A 17,705-nucleotide genomic window follows, 5' to 3' on the forward strand; every position below is an offset into this window, starting at 1 on the left:
AGAAACATCAGTGATGAGAGAGAATCATTGATCAGCTGCCTCCTGCACACCCCACACTGAGGATGTGTAGGATCAAGCCTGCAACCCAGGCTTGTGCCCCAACCAGGAATCGAACCGTGATCTCCTGGTTCATAGGTCCATGCTCAACCACTGAGCTATGCCGGCCAGGCTGTAGTCCTTTTTAAGACATTCCACAAGGCAGATGTCCCATGGCTCTGCCAGATGGGGTGTTATCCCTGTCTCTCCTGATCATGTGACCAGGCCCCTCTATCAGATCCAGTCACTTAATCCTTGAACCCTACATTTCCAATCTCATGACAGAGGAGGAACCAAATTTTTTCACTTTTCTATGCCTGTTCTGTCCAACATGATAGCCAACTGCTGAAATATGACTCCATCAATTAAGGAACTAAAACTTTATTTTAATTAATCTAAAATTAAAACAGAAAGCTGTTTTATCAATGTGAATGCAAATACTAAAAGAATTTTTTGGTACTTTATTCAGTTAGTAAAAAGCTTTTAAGTATGTAGGGAACCAACTGTTACATGAATCTCCCCTTTTAAATCTAAATATAGATCAAGCATTCCTGATGAAAATTTAATGTCCAAATTAAAATGTCCTGAAAGTGTAAAATACATCCAGATTTCAAAAACTACATGAGCCTCTCATGGTATGGTTTACCTGTAAAAAATCGCTCCCAGGAGAGACAGACAGGAGAGCACAGGGCCAGGGGCCATGGAGGCTAAAGTGCTAGAAGGTTACCTCCCAGAAGGGACCCCCCATTGCTTCCTGCCAACAACCAGACACTACGGGCCTCTTGAACACCACCTATGAAGTATTCTTGCCCCCCCTGGCCTGACCCAATCGAACCTGAATCTGATGAAACCCCCTGATCCCACTGATAAGGAATCTCAGGAATAGAGACTCATGCTAAACACCATGAGGGATGCCATCAGAAAACTGAGACCAAAAGAAACTCTGCAAGTCAAAGGACAAATTTTTCACGCAAAAAATAAGGACAGCCCTACTGGTTTGGCTCAGTGGATAGAGCACTGGCCTGCAGAAGACTGAAGGGTCCCGGGTTTGATTCCGGTCAAGGCCACATGCCTGGGTTGTGGGCTCGATCGTCAGTAGGGGGCCAATCAATGATTCTCTCTCATCACTGATGTTTCTATCTCTCTCTCCCTCTCCCTTGCTCTCTGAAATCAATAAAAAAATATATTTTTAAAAAGGACAGAATGGAGGCTATCCATTAAAAGACAAGAAATATCAACTGCCCAGCCAGTGGGGCTCAGTAGACTGAGTGTCATTCCATGCACCAAGAGTCGCCGGATCAATTCCAGGTTGCAGGCTTGATCCCCAGTAGGGAATGTGCAGGAGGCAGCCGACCCATGCTTCTCTCTCACCAATGTCTTTATCTCTTTCTCCCTCTCCCTTCCTCTCTCTCTGAAAACAACATATTTAAAATATATATGTATATATATAGCCCTAACCCAGTGGTTCTCAATCTTCTGGCCCTTTAAATACAGTTCCTCATGTTGTGACCCAACCATAAAATTATTTTCGTTGCTACATTCATAACTGTAATGTTGCTACTGTTATGAATCGTAATGTAAATATCTGATATGCAGGATGGTCTTAGGCAACCCCTGTGAAAGGGTTGTTCGACCGCCAAAGGGGTCACGACCAACAGATTGAGAACCGCTGCCCTAACCGGTTTGGCTCAGTGGATAGAGCATCGGCCTGCGGACTGAAAGGTCCCAGGTTTGATTCCGGTCAAGGGCATGTACCTTGGTTGTGGGCACATCCCCAGTTGGGAGTGTGCAGAAGGCAGCTGATCGATGTTTCTCTCTAATCGATGTTTCTGTCTATGCCTCTCCCTTCCTCTCTGTAAAAAATCAATAAAATATATTTTTTTAAATAAAAAAATAAATAAATTATATATATATATATCTCAATATATATATATATCTCAACCAATTTCAAAGTATGGTTTTTCTTTTTTGAGTCTGGTTTAGAACAAACTATTTAAAAAGGAGGGGGGCAAACAGTAGCAAGAAGTACTTAAAGAGGGAAGCGCCAGAGAACTCTGAACACTGACTGGATATTTAATTACTCTGAAATGTTTGGAATTTGCTTCAAAATAGAATGGGGGGGGTGGAGAGAAAGAGTGCTACAGAAGAAACAAAATGGAAAGACTGGTCACAAGTTGGTCATTGTCAGTAGAAGAGTACATAGGATTTATTCTACTATTCCCCTTTCTGATGTGTTTGGAGAGTTTCAATTAAAAAAAAAATTTAAATATGGGTTTGTTTTTTTTATTGATTTTAGAGAGGAAGGGAGTCAGGGATAGAAACATTAATGATGAGAGAAAATCATTGATTGGTTGCCTCCTGCATGTCCCCTACTGGGGACTGAGTCCACAACCCAGACATGTGCTCTTGACCAGAATCAAACCCAGGACCTTTCAGTCTATAGGCCAATGCTCTATCCACTGAACCAAACCAGCTAGGGCTAAAATGTTTTGGATTTTTTATTGATTTCAGAGAGAGGAAGGGAGAGGGAGAGAGAGATAGAAACATCAATAAGAGAAAATCACTGATCAGCTACCTCCTGCACACACACCCCCTGAACATGTGCCCTGACCAGGAATCGAACCGTGACCTCCTGGTTCATGAATCGACACTCAAACACTGAGCCACACTGGCGGGACAAACAAAATGTTGTGGGGTTTTTTTTATTTTCCAGAATGGATTGATTTTTTTTCTTTCTTTCTTTATCGATTAAGGTATTATATATGTGTCCTTATCCCCCCCATTGCCCCCCCCCCCAAAATGTTTTAATACCCATGTTCAGGTACTAAAATTCTCCATTCTCCTGCCCTAGCCCATGTGGCTCAGTTGTTCGGAGCACCATCCTGTACATCAAAAGGTTGCACAGTTCAATTCCTGGTCAGAGCACATACCTAGGTTGCAGGTTCGATCCCCAGTCGGGGGGAGAACATGTAGGAAGGCAATGCAGTGATGTTTCTCACTCACACTGATGTTTCTCTCCCCCCCCCACACACACTTTCCCTCTCTCTAAAATCAATAAGCATGTCCTTGGGTGAGGATTTAAAAAATTGCTCCACTCTCCCTACAACTAACTCCTTAAGTTACCTGTCCAGCCCCTGAAGGCACCCAGTTTGGGGGAACCTCCAACATGACCACTGGCAGCCACTGCTGGGCCTCTGTGGGACGTCTAGCCTTTCTTCAGGCCACCAGCACTATCTACTCTTTCTTCTCTCACCCTCACACCCAATCTACATGGTAAATTTCCTCTTTCCATGCTTTCAGACCAGATGCTGATTTCTTGCTCAAGACTAGATTCTTCTAGAAATCAGTTCTAAGTCAAATTAGGTCATGCCCTTCCTGAGCCCATCACCATAAATCCGAAAGTCCATTCTGCCTGTTCCTGGCACCCCAGAGGCACAACAGGAAGGAGCACACCTGCTTGCACCTGGGCTGCTGCCTGTGCCGAGAGAAAGGGAGCCGTTACCTAGTGCGTCGTCATCGTCCACAGTGTCACTCGCCAGCCGGAACAGGGTGGGCCGCAGCTTCTCACACCTCTCATACACAACCTGGGAAACAGAGCTCCGCTCACCACACACCCAGGACCCACAGGAAGGCCAGGGTGTGCGTAAGCATGTGCAGAGCCGGGCCCCAGGAGCTCTCCTCCATCAGCCCCAAATTCATGACTGCAGGTTTGAGGTGACAGGGCAGTTACAGTTTCAGAAACAGTCTGGACTACAATTGTATAAGAATTTTTTAAAATAATAGTTAAAAAGGTGATAAGACCTTAGGTCAACCCTGGCCGGGCAGCTCAGTTGGTTAGAGTGTCATCCTAATACACCAAGGTTGCAGGTTCACCACCAACCGGTCAGGACACATACAAGAATCAACCAGTGAATACGTAAGTGGAACAACAAATCGGTGTTTCTCACTCTCTCCTCCTTCCTCTCTCCCAAATCCATCAATAATGTTTTTTAAAGACTTTAGCTCAGAAAGAAACTACTATGTCAGTGTACAACATACTCTTCTTCAAGCTCCCTTCCCCTGCTTCCCCAAGAACAGCTTGCAATGAATGACCCCCCCATGGAAGCCTGTGGAGACTTCCCATCCAACTGCTGTCGGGGCCAGTATTCTCTTTAGAGCAACATTCCCATGATTCCCACCATAGGTTCTCCAGAACTAAACCTCACCCCCTCACCCTACACCCAACACCACGTGGGAAAGCTCATCTCCGTCATCGCAGGGAGAGTGCTCCAGACCAGCGGTCGCCAACATTTCGGACCTCATGGACCACCAGTTGGCGACCGCTGCTCCAGACCACTTCACCGTCCACACACTGCTGAGGAGCACACAGCTTCTGCACACCTCAAGCTCCCTCCCTGCACGGGAGCTCCGCTAACACTCCAGCCCTCTCCCGGCGCTGAGGAAACAGCCCATCCAACAGGTGAGTCCGGGAGAGGAAGCAGAAGGAGCCCCTTCCTTCAGCTGTGCTCTGGAGTGTGACCTGCCTCTATGGAAGCCCACAATTGCATCTGCTCCTACCTGCTCTAAGTGTTAAAGAAGGAACCCCTGTGGGAAGGACAGTGGTGAGCCAGCAACATCTTAGGTGGCAGGTAAACCTGCCCGGTTCTAGGGTTCAGTATCAGCAAGCCACTGGCCGGTACTTACTTGCTACATTTTCCAACATCAGCTTTATCCATTATAAAGATGAACTTTTGTTTCCAGCTGCGTTTCTCCTACCTCGTAACTGGTTATTATCTTGGCTGGGGGAAAATTGCGCTATTTTTTAAAGCATTTTTAAAAAGTATGTTTTTATTGATTTGAGAGCAAGAGGGGAAGGAAGAGGGAGAAATAGAGAAACATCAATTTGGCTGATATCTGCACACCCCAACTGGGGATCGAACCCAAAACCCAAGCATGTGCCTGATGGGGGAATAAAATCTCTGACCTTTTGGTACATGGGATGATGGACAACCCACCGAGCCACACCAGCCAGGGCAAAACTGTTCTACTTAAAAGCCCAACATGCCAACCCTCCTGAGGGATTCTGGTACAGCCGAGGCAGGTTAGTAAAAACTAGGAAAATTCCCTGGCAAGGGCGATGAGGAAACTGAGACAAATGGCTGAACAAACGGCCAGCGGGACTGCACAATTAACAGCCAGCTGATGAATGACAAAACCCTGTCCTCCCACACAAAGAGACCTAAGAGCAGGTGGTTTAAATCACCACAGTCAGGGATCCAGTTAGATCCAGACTAATGCAAGATGGAGGAAAAATGGACCAGGAAAGTGGCCCCAGACTCCATTATACGCTCATTTTAATACATCAGCATACTAACTGTCACACCTGGAAATCCAATGACCATTCTGTTGGCCCTCCCCTGGGCCCTCCCCTATAACTCCCACCTGTAGAAAACAGACACAACCTCCAGACAAAGAACACCAGCTTGCGCTCGTTTGAGCACCCCCACACCTCCTTCCTCAGGCACCTCTTTCCTTAGGCGTGTGCTTCTGCTTTCTTTATCCTAAGCTCTAAGGGTCCCCACAAGACTTGCAACCAGGAAGCAGTGGGCAGCAGCAGCTCATCCCAGGCTAACCCCTGAACCTGTCTCTAAGGGCCCTTCCTTTGCCTCACTGTCCTAATCTTTAATAAACTTTTGCTTCACCTGAACTCGTGTCTTGAATTTTTTCCTGCACAAGTCAAGAACCTGGAGGTCGCCTGACATGTGAAAGGGACAGGGCCAGCCCCAGTCACACAACCTCCCCATGGGAGATCAGCTTTGGAGTGTCTGCCTGGCTCAAGCCCCTAACCCTTCTGAGTCCAGTCCCCTCCCGCCACAGCGTAAGACCAGCACATTTTTCTCTATAACTCTGCCCAATCCCAGTCACAGCTGATTGACCCAGGCAGACACATGAGCCACATTGGCCAAGTAGATTTTTCTCTCAGGAATTTGTTGTTGGGAAAGACTAATTTGTTTCTGCTAGCTTTGTGAAATGGAAGGGCGGGTAGACTATGTGAAGGGTCTGCCCTATGCAGAGAAGTATAAGAAGCCAGAATGCAGAACGTGATGGATGTAGCCTGTGAGGGAAGCAGAAAGCAGTGCTCAGGAGAGACTAAGAATGGCTGACTCAGACATTCCCACCATCCCCTGCCTGGCTACACCAAGTGGTGGTGTGTCTTAGGTATGACACCAGAGCATCATCAACAAAAGAAAAACAGACACAAACTGAACTTCCAAATTAAAAGCTTTTGCCCTGGCCAGTGTGGCTCAGTTGGTTGGGTGTTGTCCTGTGCACTGAAAGGTTGCTGGCAGTTCGATTCCCGGTCAGGGCACATGTCTGGGTTGCTGGCTCCATCCCTGATAGGAGGCGTGCAGGAGGCAGTCGATCAATGTTTCACTCTCATATTGATCAATGTTTCTCTTTCCCTTCCTCTCTCTCTAAAAAGCAATTTTTTTAAATCTTTAAAAAAAATTAAAAACTTTTTGCTTCAAACGACAGTCAAGACAGTTAAAAGATAACCCACAGAGTATATCCAGAATCTATAAAGAATTCTTCATTGTGCCCTAGCTGGGTGGCTCAAGTAGTTGGAGTGTTGTCCTATGTATCAAACGGATGAGGGTTCGATTCCCAGTCAGGGCACATGCCTAAGTTGTGGGTTTGATCCCTGGTAAGGGTGCGTGCAGGAGGCAATCGACTGATGTTTCTCTCTCTCTAAAAAAAATCAATAAAAACATATCCTCTGGTGAGAATAAAATAAAAAAGAATTCTTGATCTTAACAATGGCTGCACAGATAGACACACATCAACACGCAGCAAATATGCTGTAAAGAGGTGCAATTTCTAGTATGTCAGTTACATTTAGCTACTCCTGAACTGTTCCCTTCCTTTCTTTGCGATTAGTGAAGAGTACCTGCAGGGCCTCCTGGTCTGGCGGAGCCTGTCCCGGCCTGCGATACCTGCTCAGCATTTCCTGCAGCACCTTCACGTGGCTCCGCACTTCCTCCACGGCACTGACTCTCTTGGACACCTTCTCTGATTTCTCTTGCTCCTTTGGGAGAGAGGATGGCAGTGAGGAAGCAGAAGGCCTGGATAAAGCCTGAACAGGGGTGGGAAGGGGCAGTGCACGGGGGAGAGATCAGGCAAGTCATGAAATGGATGGAGGGAGTGCTTGCTCGGCGGTGAGGAAAGTCCTCCAAGCCCAGGATTCCTGGGGAAGACAATGTAGCGGGGGCCTGGCGAGCCACTACTTTGTACCACCTGCCTTAACTCTCTGAAAAACAGATTCCCAAACTGGATCTGTCCACACAATACCTGCCACTGGGACAAAACTGGTGTCTGTGAAACACTTTGCGCTCCTGGACGGAAGTAATTAGAAAGCATATAGCATGACCCCTGCTTCCAGTCACCACCTGCGACTTCAGGGAGCACATGGCTGTTCCCCAGCTCAAAGTAGGGTAATCCCTCCCCCAGAGAGCTGTGCACACACACACTGTGCAGGCCTGTCCAAGGCTGGTTCTGCAGGATGCGGTGGGAAAACGCCTACCTCCTTGACCAAACTCTTGATCAGCCGATTCGCAGCCTGCAGATCCTCAGGGTGGCTGCTCTTCAGAAGCCTTGTCAGAAGCTGCAGGTGAACAAGAAGAGTAGGTTGAACTATTCCCCATGGTGTCAAATGGCCAGTGTGTGGCATCAGCAATAGAAGAGCTAACACTAATAAGCTTTACATTTCACATGCATTATCTGAGCAAATCTGTGCGATCATGCAGCCATGTAAGTACTACCACTATCTCCACAGACCACTGCTTTCAGTGGGGTAGGGTGGAGGATGATAGCCCCCAGAAGACACTTGGCAAAGTCAGGAGACACGCTGGTTGTCACAATTGGGGATGCTACTGGATCTAGTGGGGGAGGCCAGGGATGCTGTAAACATCCTACAGTGCACAGGCAGCCCCAACAAGAAAACTAGCTTGCCCAAAGGTCAATAGTGTCGAGTTGTCCTGGACCATGGATTCTACAATGCAGCAGCCCTTGGCGATCTTGTTTGCTTTATTCCCAATGCCCAGCAGAACACCTGGCACATAGGAGTCACTCAATCTTTGGTGGATGGAGGGCAGAAAAGATGAGGCTACTGAGCCCAGAGAGTGTAAGCAGCTCTCTCGGGTTTCTTTCTCAGAAGTCCAAGCCCTAACTCCTCCCTTGCTCCTTCCCCGCTCTGCAATGTTAGACACCAGCAGAGAGGAGCCAGGGAGCACAGAGCAGCCCTGCTCGTCTGCCTCCAGGATGCCATGCCCCTGAGGATCTGGTCCAGGGAAGGAAGGCACAGCTGGAAGGCCATGGGTACCAGAGAGACACACATATGGCCTGGCGCTCTCCTGGTACTGCACTTACCGGAACTGTGAGGGACCAAGACCAGGAACGATCCAATGCACCAACACCACTGATGCGCTGGGCAGTGGTTCCCAACCTTCTTTTGGCCACGCCCCACCTAAGCATCTCTTAAATCCCGATACTCCCCCGTGGTATATAATTCTCATTATTCAAAAAGTGCACTCCCATTCACGTGGAGGAAGCCTAAATGGCCATTATCTTGGTCTAAACAAGCTTCCAAAGAACATGGCACCCATGAAAGAGAAAAATAAAAGAACAAAAGGACAGCTGAAGTACTGAGGAAGAAATCACTAAGAAATTGTTTTAAAAAAAATATGAAGTGATATGAAAAATAGCAAATAAAGTTTCAAAACATGTAATAGAGAACTGATGCATAAATATGTCACAATATGTATTTATATACTGCATATGAGGACCCTAGAACCATAAGAAGTGCACAATTTCACTGTTAATAACTCATTCTCGAATTGCCCCCCTTAAAAATCAAATTGCCCCCCTGTGGGGCATGTGCCCACATTGGGAACCAGTGCTCTAGGGTAACCCAGGGGCTTGGCCTGGGTTTTGACCACCTCCTTCCCCTTACTGATGTCTGAAGATTCTTGGAGGCAGTAGTAGAAGGAAAATGGGTAGGTCTTTTGCGTCTTGGCCACCGACATGCCATCCAGACTGAAGAAGACCCGAAAACTTCGGGGCCACATGAGCCACGGCCACGGCCACATTGGCAAGCACAGGAAGCACAGGGGGCCGAGGTAATGCTGGCGGCTTGCATCGTCACAGGATCAACTTCGACAAATATCACCCAGGCTACTTTGGGAAAGTGGGTATGAGACATTACCACTTAAAGGGGAACCAGAGCTTCTGCCCAACTGTCAGCCTCGATAAACTGTGGGCCCTGGTCAGTGAGCAGACACGGGGAAATGCTGTCAAGAGCAAGACTGGAGCTGCTCCTTCACTGATGTGGTGCGATCGGCTACTACAAAGTTCTGGGGAAGGGAAAGCTCCAAAGCAGCCTGTCATCATGAAGGCCCAGTTCTTCAGCAGAAGAGCTGAGAAGATGAAGGGTGTTGGTGGGGCCTGTGTCCTGGTGGCTTGAAGCTACATGGAAGGAAGTTCATTAAAATGTCCACAAGTTTTTTAAAACAAAGGGGGGGGGGTGGGCAGGGGAGGAAAATGCCAGGCTTACTGGCACTAAAAAGACCTAAGCCAACATACGACAGGTTATTTCCATATGACTGACCATCTGCACCACAGAAAACACCCAACCCTTATGCTACCTCACTCGTAAAAACCTGCTCCAGAGAGAACTCACATCAGAGCCAACCACATGTTCTCCCACACTTTGGTTCAGGGCTCAGAAGACATTCCAGGGGACATCTGAAGGGAGCCCCTACAAGAAGGGGTCTGATCAGATTCCAGGTAGGCCACCAAGGTCAGAGAAGAGCTCCTTACCTTTGACTTTTCTTCATCAGCATCAAAGATGGAGCTCCTGGGCCAGGGAGAAGGTGGGGGCAAGATTTTATCCACTGGTAGTTTAGGGTCTTGCTTTACGATTCCTGAAACATGCAATTCATCAAGTGAAGATACTGATACGGGTACCCACTGACTTCATCAGGATCCCGTATAAACCCCGGTTCCTGATGCCCAGACAGGCAACATTGTCAACTGCCTTCAAAGAGACATCCAGGGTACAATCTGCATCCTCCCTCCAGAGAACCGAAGGAACCAGCACCAAGACATCAGGGCCGACCAAGTCAGAGCAGAACCAGAGCCTATGGTTAGCAGCCTACAGAGTCTATGCTATAAAAATACTGATCATTTTATTCAGGTACATACCTCCCAGGGCCCAAAAGCTACAGCAGGATCCCTGACACTCCTAAAGTCATTGAGTCCATGTGACGGGAAAATAGCCCATCCCAAACCCAGGTCCTTCCTCTACAGAGCCCAGGGGAAGGGAGCATGGATTCCCAGTGCCACACAGGACACAGCATACGAACTCATAGAGAATACAGAAGCTCGGGGGGGAACAGGCTGTCCTCCTCCCCGGGTGTCAGGGTCTGGGTCTCTATCTCCGAGACCAGGGACACAGTGCCTGCCTCAGACTGAGGCCTAGTCAGAGCAGAGATGACGACACTAACAAGCCACAGTGGTCTATCTCCTGCCAGGAAAGGCAAGGGCGCAAGACCGTCTCTGAGGTACTGAGGAAGACCTCAGCTAAGAGCAGCAGACACTGAGAAAAGCTCTAGCAAACCAGTCCATACCCTCACCACAAGCTAACCCTGGAGGAACCTGAAGTCTGCTACAGTGAGGACAACCCCAACAACAACAATCTCAAACCAGCTAGCTCCTGCCACCAGCAGGAGAGGTTTGCCCACCGCTAGACAGTGACTGCTACAGTAGGACAACCCAACAACAACAATCTCAAACCAGCTAGCTCCTGCCACCAGCAGGAGAGGTTTGCCCACCGCTAGACAGTGAAAATTACTTGTCTCGGTTTCCACTGTACAGTTTTCACCAACAAAGCACAAAGCACTCAAAACAGCAAAAAGGAACAAGTGCTGTGAAAAAGGGAACACAGCACAAATAATGGAAATCAGACCTTGTTTCTTCAGCATCTGATAAGCATCTCGGATCTTAATGTCTTCTGGAAACCAGACTGTCCAGCTGAAGAGGATTTCGATGACTCTTCCTTTAACCTTTCCTGTGGTCCAGGACCCTAGGTACTGAAAGCAATCAGGAAGGAGAATTACAGAGCTGGCGGAGATGCTGCTGACGCCGGAGCGGAGAACTGCCCCAGGTTGAGAGCTGAAGCTCAGCCAGAAGTCAAATCACCTGGGACAAGGAACTAAAATTAAAACCCACCATATATTGGCCTAGGTTAGAGCCACTGGAGACACTCATTGTTTGACTGGGGCAGGTGAGGAATAATAAAGAACATGTTTGTTCTTTGTCTCCAGTTCTGGCACAGAGTTTCAAAAACCCTTGGAAGTTTTTGAGTGATAGGAATCTTTGTTACTTACAACGAGCCCCCTTGGACCAGACCTGAGTTTAAGCTAACCTCAGGGTGGGAATTCATTTCAAGGGAGGGGCTGACTATGCCACAAGGCCAACCATGTGATCAGAGGGTTGGAACTTTCAGCCTCATTTGAACCCAATAGGGGAGAGGGGCTGGAGAGTGAGTCCAATCACCCAGCCAATAATTTAATCCATTGTGCCTTCATATGAGAACTCTGGGTAAAGCTGAAACAAGGCCCACCAAGCTCCCTGACTGAACACATGGATGTGCTGAAGGGTGGTGGGCTGGGCGCCATAAGGAAAGGCACACAAGCTCTTGCTCCTCTCCCCCCAAGACCTTGGCCATGTATCCCCTCCATTTGTCTCCTTTATAACCACAGTAAGTACAGTGCTTTCCTGTAGTGAATATGGAACCTTGTGGAGGTGGTCTGGGAAGCCCAACTCTGTAGTTGGTCAGGCAGAAGAACAGACTCATGGCTAGTGTCTAAATTAGGCATCATCTAAGTATCATGAAGTCCTGATCACGTAGGCTCTGCACTAACTCTGGGTAGTGTCAGAACTGAACTGAATTAAACTGTAGGACACACAGTTGGTATCAGAGAAGTGTTGCTGGAAAGCAGCAAAGAAAGGCTCCATCTGTGTCAGTTACCTGAGAATGCGGAGCTGAGACAGGTGCCAGGGGGAAAGGTGCAGAGGACAAGGCAAGAAGTGGTATGAAACTTAAAGCCACATCTAGCATCTCTTGCTGTCTACCAGGAAACCTGTGCTCCCCATCTAGGCCACCCATCCATAAGGCCATTGGGCAATACACACACACACACACACACACACACACACACACACACACTAGAAGCCCAGTGCATGAAATTTATGCACTTGGGGGGTGGTGCAGTCTGGGAGCCCACGGGGAGCCGGCCTAAGCTGGTAGTCAGACATTGTTAGTGCTGCCGCAGAGGCGCGAGAGGCTCCCACCACGGCAGCTGCGCTCGCCAGCCATGAGCCTGGCTTCTGGCTGAGTGGTGCTCCCCCTGTGGGAGTGAACTGACCACCAGGGGGGCAGTTCCTGCGTTGAGCGTCTGCCCCCTGGTGGTCAGTGCGCATCATAGCGACCGGTCGTTCCGCTGTTTGGTTGATTTGCATATTAGTCTTTTATTACATCGGATTTTTATTGATTTTAGAAAGAGAAGAAGGAAGAGGAAGAGAGAGAGAAATATTAATTGGTTGCCTTCCCCAACCTAGACCAAACCTGCAACCTAAATATGTGTCCTGACCAAGAATCAGACTGGCAACCTTTCAGTGCACATGATAACACTCAACCAACTGAGCCCCTCAGTCTGGGCCAAAAGGCCATTTTTAAAGGGAGAATAATTTAAAGATGCTAACAATGGAGGGCAGGAATCAGCAAAGTCATCCTAGACCTTGGAGAAAAGAGCTTTGCCATCTAGGGCCTCCTCTCTTAGCTCCTTCACAAACCTGAGACAGGCCGTACACAGGAGGGGGCAAGAGTTTGAAGGCTGGGCCAGGTGCAGTACAGTAAGCAGGGCCAAGACCACGGCACTCACCTTTGGGGACAGCACTTTGATCAGCTCATTCAGGAAGCGGAACTTGGCCACCTCGTTGTGGAACTTCTCTCCACAGTGGTTCACACACGTCTCCAGCACCTGCACAGACACGGGACTCCCACGAGAATGGGAAAACCTCTGGCTCCAGGCTCGCCTGAAATCTGATGAGCACTTGCTGGAACCAGAGCTCGTTTTTACTTGGGACTATGAGGACACTGAAGTTTGGGGGAAAGGGTAACATTTTCAGATTTTTTTTAAAAAGCACCTATTTGATCTTGCTATATTTAACAGGTTTGTGCCCAGAAAACAGCTCAGTGGTGTGTGTACGCTGAAGTCACCCCACCTTTGAGATCCTTTGGGCAGGTGACTCCCTCCCACTCAGAGGCCACATCCAGTATGTAAGGCCCATGAATTGCTGAGCCACACGTCCCCTGCTGGCATGCAAGTGGGGCCTACACACATTTTCTTTGGTCCACACTACTGTTAAACATGTCAGGTTAGTCACCAACATAAAAAAATTCAGAGAATTCACACCTGGCTGGCGTAGCTCAGCAGTTGAACATCGAGCCAGGAACCAAGAGGCCACCGGTCAGGGCACATGCCCGGGCTTAATCCCCACAGGTGTGCAGGAGGCAGCTGATTGATGATGTTTCTCTCTCATCAATGATTCTATCTCTATCCCTCTCCCTTCCTCTCTCTCTAAAAAAATCAATGAAATATATATTTTTTTTAATTCAGAGAATTCATACAAAAATCTGGACTTACAGTTTCTCTTTAAAAACAAGAAGTTCTGCCCTAGCTGGTTTGGCTCAGTGGATAGAGCGTTGGACTTCGGACTGAAGGGTCCCAGGTTCGATTCCAGCCAAGGGCATATGCCCGGGTTGCGGGCTGGATCCCCAGTTGGGGGCGTGCAAGAGGCAGCCGATCAATGGTTCTCTCTCATCGTTGATGTTTCTATCTCTCTCTCCCTCTCCCTTTCTCTCTGAAATCAATAAAAATATATTTTTAAAAAAAAAACCAAAAAAAAAAAACCAAGAAGTTCTAACAACAATGGGCCCAAACTCATGGCTGGCAATACCAGCCGGTGCCACATTGCAGCCATCCTTCCCTCGCTGGGCGAGCACTCTCCAGGATTTTGGTCCTCACCCAGTGGCTCACTCACTACATCACCAGTCTGGCCCTGTGGGCACTTAACTTACCAGCCCTGGTCTATGAAGAGCTAAGGAAATAAAACCTTTCTTTCCTTCTCCCAAAGCAAGCTCGGCGCTGCTCTCTAGAAGCAGACCTAGGACGGGCGACCAGAGCCCAGCCTCCGGGCCAGCGAAGGTGAACCTCGCAGGCTCCCGACCACTCCACTATGGGGCTGGGGCCCAGCTCCCTCTGGCTCAGGACAGGAGAACTGAGGCTAAGGGCCAAGCTTACCGTTAAGGCATAAAGAGCTTCTTTCTCTTGTGGAGACTGGATCTTGTGGGCCAGCAGCCAGGGCGCATGGGTTGGGCTAAGGGAAAACAAAGACACCTGGGCTCTGAGTAGTCTGGCTAAGTGCGCTCCATGAAGTCTCCTCCCTTCCAGGAGTTTGGTCCCACAACAGAGGTGGAATGTGACTGGCACACGGCCCAAGCACAAGCCTCTGAAGGAGGCCAACACCACCTTCCCTTCCCACAACTACTGCTGTCCAGACACACCACCCTCCCCAACTCATGCACCCCAAAGCTCCGAGCAGAGCAGTCAGGACCAGGCCTACGGGTAGCCAGGTCATGAGCAACATAGACCCTGTTTGTTGTCTGATAAACACTAAAGTAGACAGTGCGATCAAACTTTTAGCCCATTTCCAAATGCTGAATAGTCAGCAATATGTAGAATAAACATCTGATTCTTCAGTTCCTGTCCAGATGCTTTGGGAAAAAAATTCAACACAATCTTGCCCTTTTCTTGCCTCTTCTAAAGAAAGGTTACATTTAAATTATGGAGAGCACATGAGCTCTTTCACGCTGCTATCTTCTACCCGTACGTAACATCCAGGTCTCCTGAGTATGACTACTTCATAATGCTATTTTAAAAATAATTGCCAGTTACAAACTGACTATTCATTTGTTTGTTTTTTAAAAAACCACATGAATTTGCTATCTCTAAAAAAAAAAATGATGTTCTCAGTAGACTGTGGAGGGGAAAAAGAAAGAAAGGCTATTAAAATAGCCCCAAGACAAACGGCATGCACTTAGTCCAAGGACCCCCGTGGTCCAGCGTGAAGGTCACCTTACCCATTGGGATCAGTGTTCACCTGGTCACAGAAGTTCTGGATAGCTGACCAATCCTGTTCTGGCATGCTTGGGTCTGTGGCTTTATCTGTCAAGTAAATAAAAGATAAAATTACAGAAAGCATAATAAAATTACAGAAAGCATAATAAAAAGAAACATACACCTCTTCCCCTAAAATAAATATGACAGCCAAGAGCTATGACATCACACCTCTACGGGATCAGACCTCTAGGCAACAGCCGAGACAGGCTCATCCCTGTGCTGTCCCCACCACAAGCAGAGTGGCTGGCACATGACACAGCCTCAGTGAACATTTGCTGACTGAATGAACAAGCACATTAGTTGTCAAGCTATAGCCCTGAAAGGGGCTCCATTGCCAGTGCAGGGAGCAGGACTCTCTTGCCATGAGGGTGGCAGGGGCCAGCACCTGGGAGGCTATTTGTAAGTTTCTTAGCTTTGTGACAGGAGGACAGAATACACTGAGGCTCTAGGTGGCTCCACTTGGTCATCTCACCATCTCCTCAAAAGCAACACCCTTAAATCTAAGCCTCGGCTTATTGAAGTCCTCCCTGACCATCCTATGGAAGAAGCTTCTCCATGTGTTGGCAGCTTGTCAATCTGACCTGAGGACATCTCCTCGCCTTCACTCCTCATGATGCTGCTGTCCCTCTTCACTACCACACACATTCCCAGGGACCCAGATCCAATCATACTAGGGTTCCCCACCTGAATACTCATACTTGGGTGAAATCTGAGAACACTGAGCAGTGAAGGGCATCAGGGCAGAGCCAGAGTCAGGAGCTACGTGGAGCGGGGCATTATCAGAAGCTTGACATGAGACCACAGTCCACTGAGGGAGGGGTAATTCCCGACCTCCCTGGGACACCCGTTTGTATGCATCCTTCCTGGTGCTGATGGTAGCAGCTTCTTCCTCTCCTCCCTCGAGAAAACCTGTGCTGCAGCCCAAGGATACCCACCCACGTGTCCCCATCCCCAGACTGAGCCAGGTCACATTCTCTCACAAAAGGAGTCGCTGAGACTAGCTTCCCAACACCCCCCTCTCCCCACTGTCTGGCCCATCAAGGCCGACCAGTGGAACATAGGCAGAGGCAGACATGGCAGTTTGAGCAGGCTAATCACAGGAACCAATCAAGCAGAAATAATAAAATGTTTCTGGACTCAAAGTAGGAGGCATGGGAAACCAAGGGAGGGCCTGTAGCAACAAGGTGTACGAACCGGAGAAAGTACAGCATAGGAACAGAGAAAGAACACATCGAAACAGGGAAAGTTCAGCACAGGGACAGAGAGAGAACACACAGACACAGGGAGAGTCCAGCACAGGGACAGAGAGGGAACACATAGAAACAGGGACAGTTCAGGTCTGTTGCAGGGCAAGAACAATTGAGGGAATCAATCAGGTGACAACACAGATAGACTAGAGCAGGCTTTTAACAAATATACTAGTGTACCCCTGGACTACAAGGCTTTAGGGGGGAAGCCCATTATTGGGACCCCTCCCTTTCAGGGAGTCTGAATCTGCTTGTAATAAATTTTCCACACTTTTGCTTAAATCTTCTGGTCCACGGACGACAACCCCGGGAAAAACACCTCAGCTCACCTTTCCAGTCATCACAGCGATTCTCAGAAAACCTGATTAAGGGGGCGTGAAGCATCTAACAAAACCCTACACCATTTAAGCTTCCTGAGGTTTTGGTTCACTACAAGGTCAAGGCTGACACCTCAAAGGCATTCGGCACTCAACACGTGAGAACAGTAGGCAGGCCCAGCCCCCTGGAAGATCCAGCTCTCGCCCCTCACTGGCCTCCCAGAGGCAGGTCAAAGGACAAGACAGGCACCAGCTTTTCCAGAGAAAGGAGAAGCTTCTGTGAGGCTAAGTCACGTTCCAAACCCTTTCCCAAGGCCAAGCAGCGGGAAGATCTATAAAGTGTGAGTGTTTCTTATTTTTATCATGAGATCTCACTCAAGGTTCGTTATAACCCCAAGTAACTGCAACAATAGTCACAGCTGCCACTTAAAGAGCTTCCTGTGGCCCGGACACCATGCTGAGTGTTTTCCAATCAGGCCTTCCTTCCCTTATAACCTCAGAACAGTTGAAATTGGTCCTATTATCTCACCATTTTAAAGGGTGTCCCAAAATTCACGCAAGAAGTAATTTTGATAGAAAACACAGGTTTATAATTAAAAATTGTAAATTTTTTATTGAGTCATAAAGTATACAGTATAGGGTTATGTATGGAATAGCATATCGGGTAAATGGCCTCCACGGCTTTGCTGGCACATACGCACTCTTTTGTTGAAATTTTCCATGACCGTTTTGCATAAATGTGGCTGAATTTCGATGAGGCTCATTTTCATCTTGATGGCTTGGTTAATCGACAAAATTGTCGCATTTGGGGTTCAGAAAATCCA

The 17,705-nt window shown here is 48.1% G+C and overlaps 1 protein-coding gene across 5 annotated transcripts in view; it reads right to left on the reverse strand.

Annotated features, from left to right (window-relative positions):
• GGA2 (golgi-associated, gamma adaptin ear containing, ARF binding protein 2) overlaps nucleotides 1-17,705 on the reverse strand; it is a 32,733-nt gene that overhangs the window by 13,697 nt on the left and 1,331 nt on the right. For 3 of the 5 annotated variants that reach the window (XR_001359833.1, XM_005882324.2, XM_005882323.2), the window contains exons 2-9: nucleotides 15,278-15,362; nucleotides 14,439-14,514; nucleotides 13,017-13,115; nucleotides 11,039-11,162; nucleotides 9,892-9,995; nucleotides 7,598-7,678; nucleotides 6,965-7,102; nucleotides 3,539-3,620 (exon numbers count right to left, since the gene is read on the reverse strand). Coding sequence is in view for 4 of the 5 variants with exons in the window: in XM_005882324.2 (XP_005882386.1) it covers nucleotides 3,539-3,620; nucleotides 6,965-7,102; nucleotides 7,598-7,678; nucleotides 9,892-9,995; nucleotides 11,039-11,162; nucleotides 13,017-13,115; nucleotides 14,439-14,514; nucleotides 15,278-15,362 (789 nt within the window). In the remaining variant the exon portion in view is untranslated. Of the gene's footprint in view, nucleotides 1-3,538; nucleotides 3,621-6,964; nucleotides 7,103-7,597; nucleotides 7,679-9,025; nucleotides 9,259-9,891; nucleotides 9,996-11,038; nucleotides 11,163-13,016; nucleotides 13,116-14,438; nucleotides 14,542-15,277; nucleotides 15,363-17,705 lie in introns of those variants that run through there. The other 2 variants (XM_014530013.1, XM_014530015.1) reach the window with 2 other exon arrangements.

The sequence above is a fragment of the Myotis brandtii genome, unplaced genomic scaffold (genome assembly GCF_000412655.1).
Source record: "Myotis brandtii unplaced genomic scaffold, ASM41265v1 scaffold707, whole genome shotgun sequence".
NCBI classification, from domain to species: domain Eukaryota; kingdom Metazoa; phylum Chordata; class Mammalia; order Chiroptera; family Vespertilionidae; genus Myotis; species Myotis brandtii.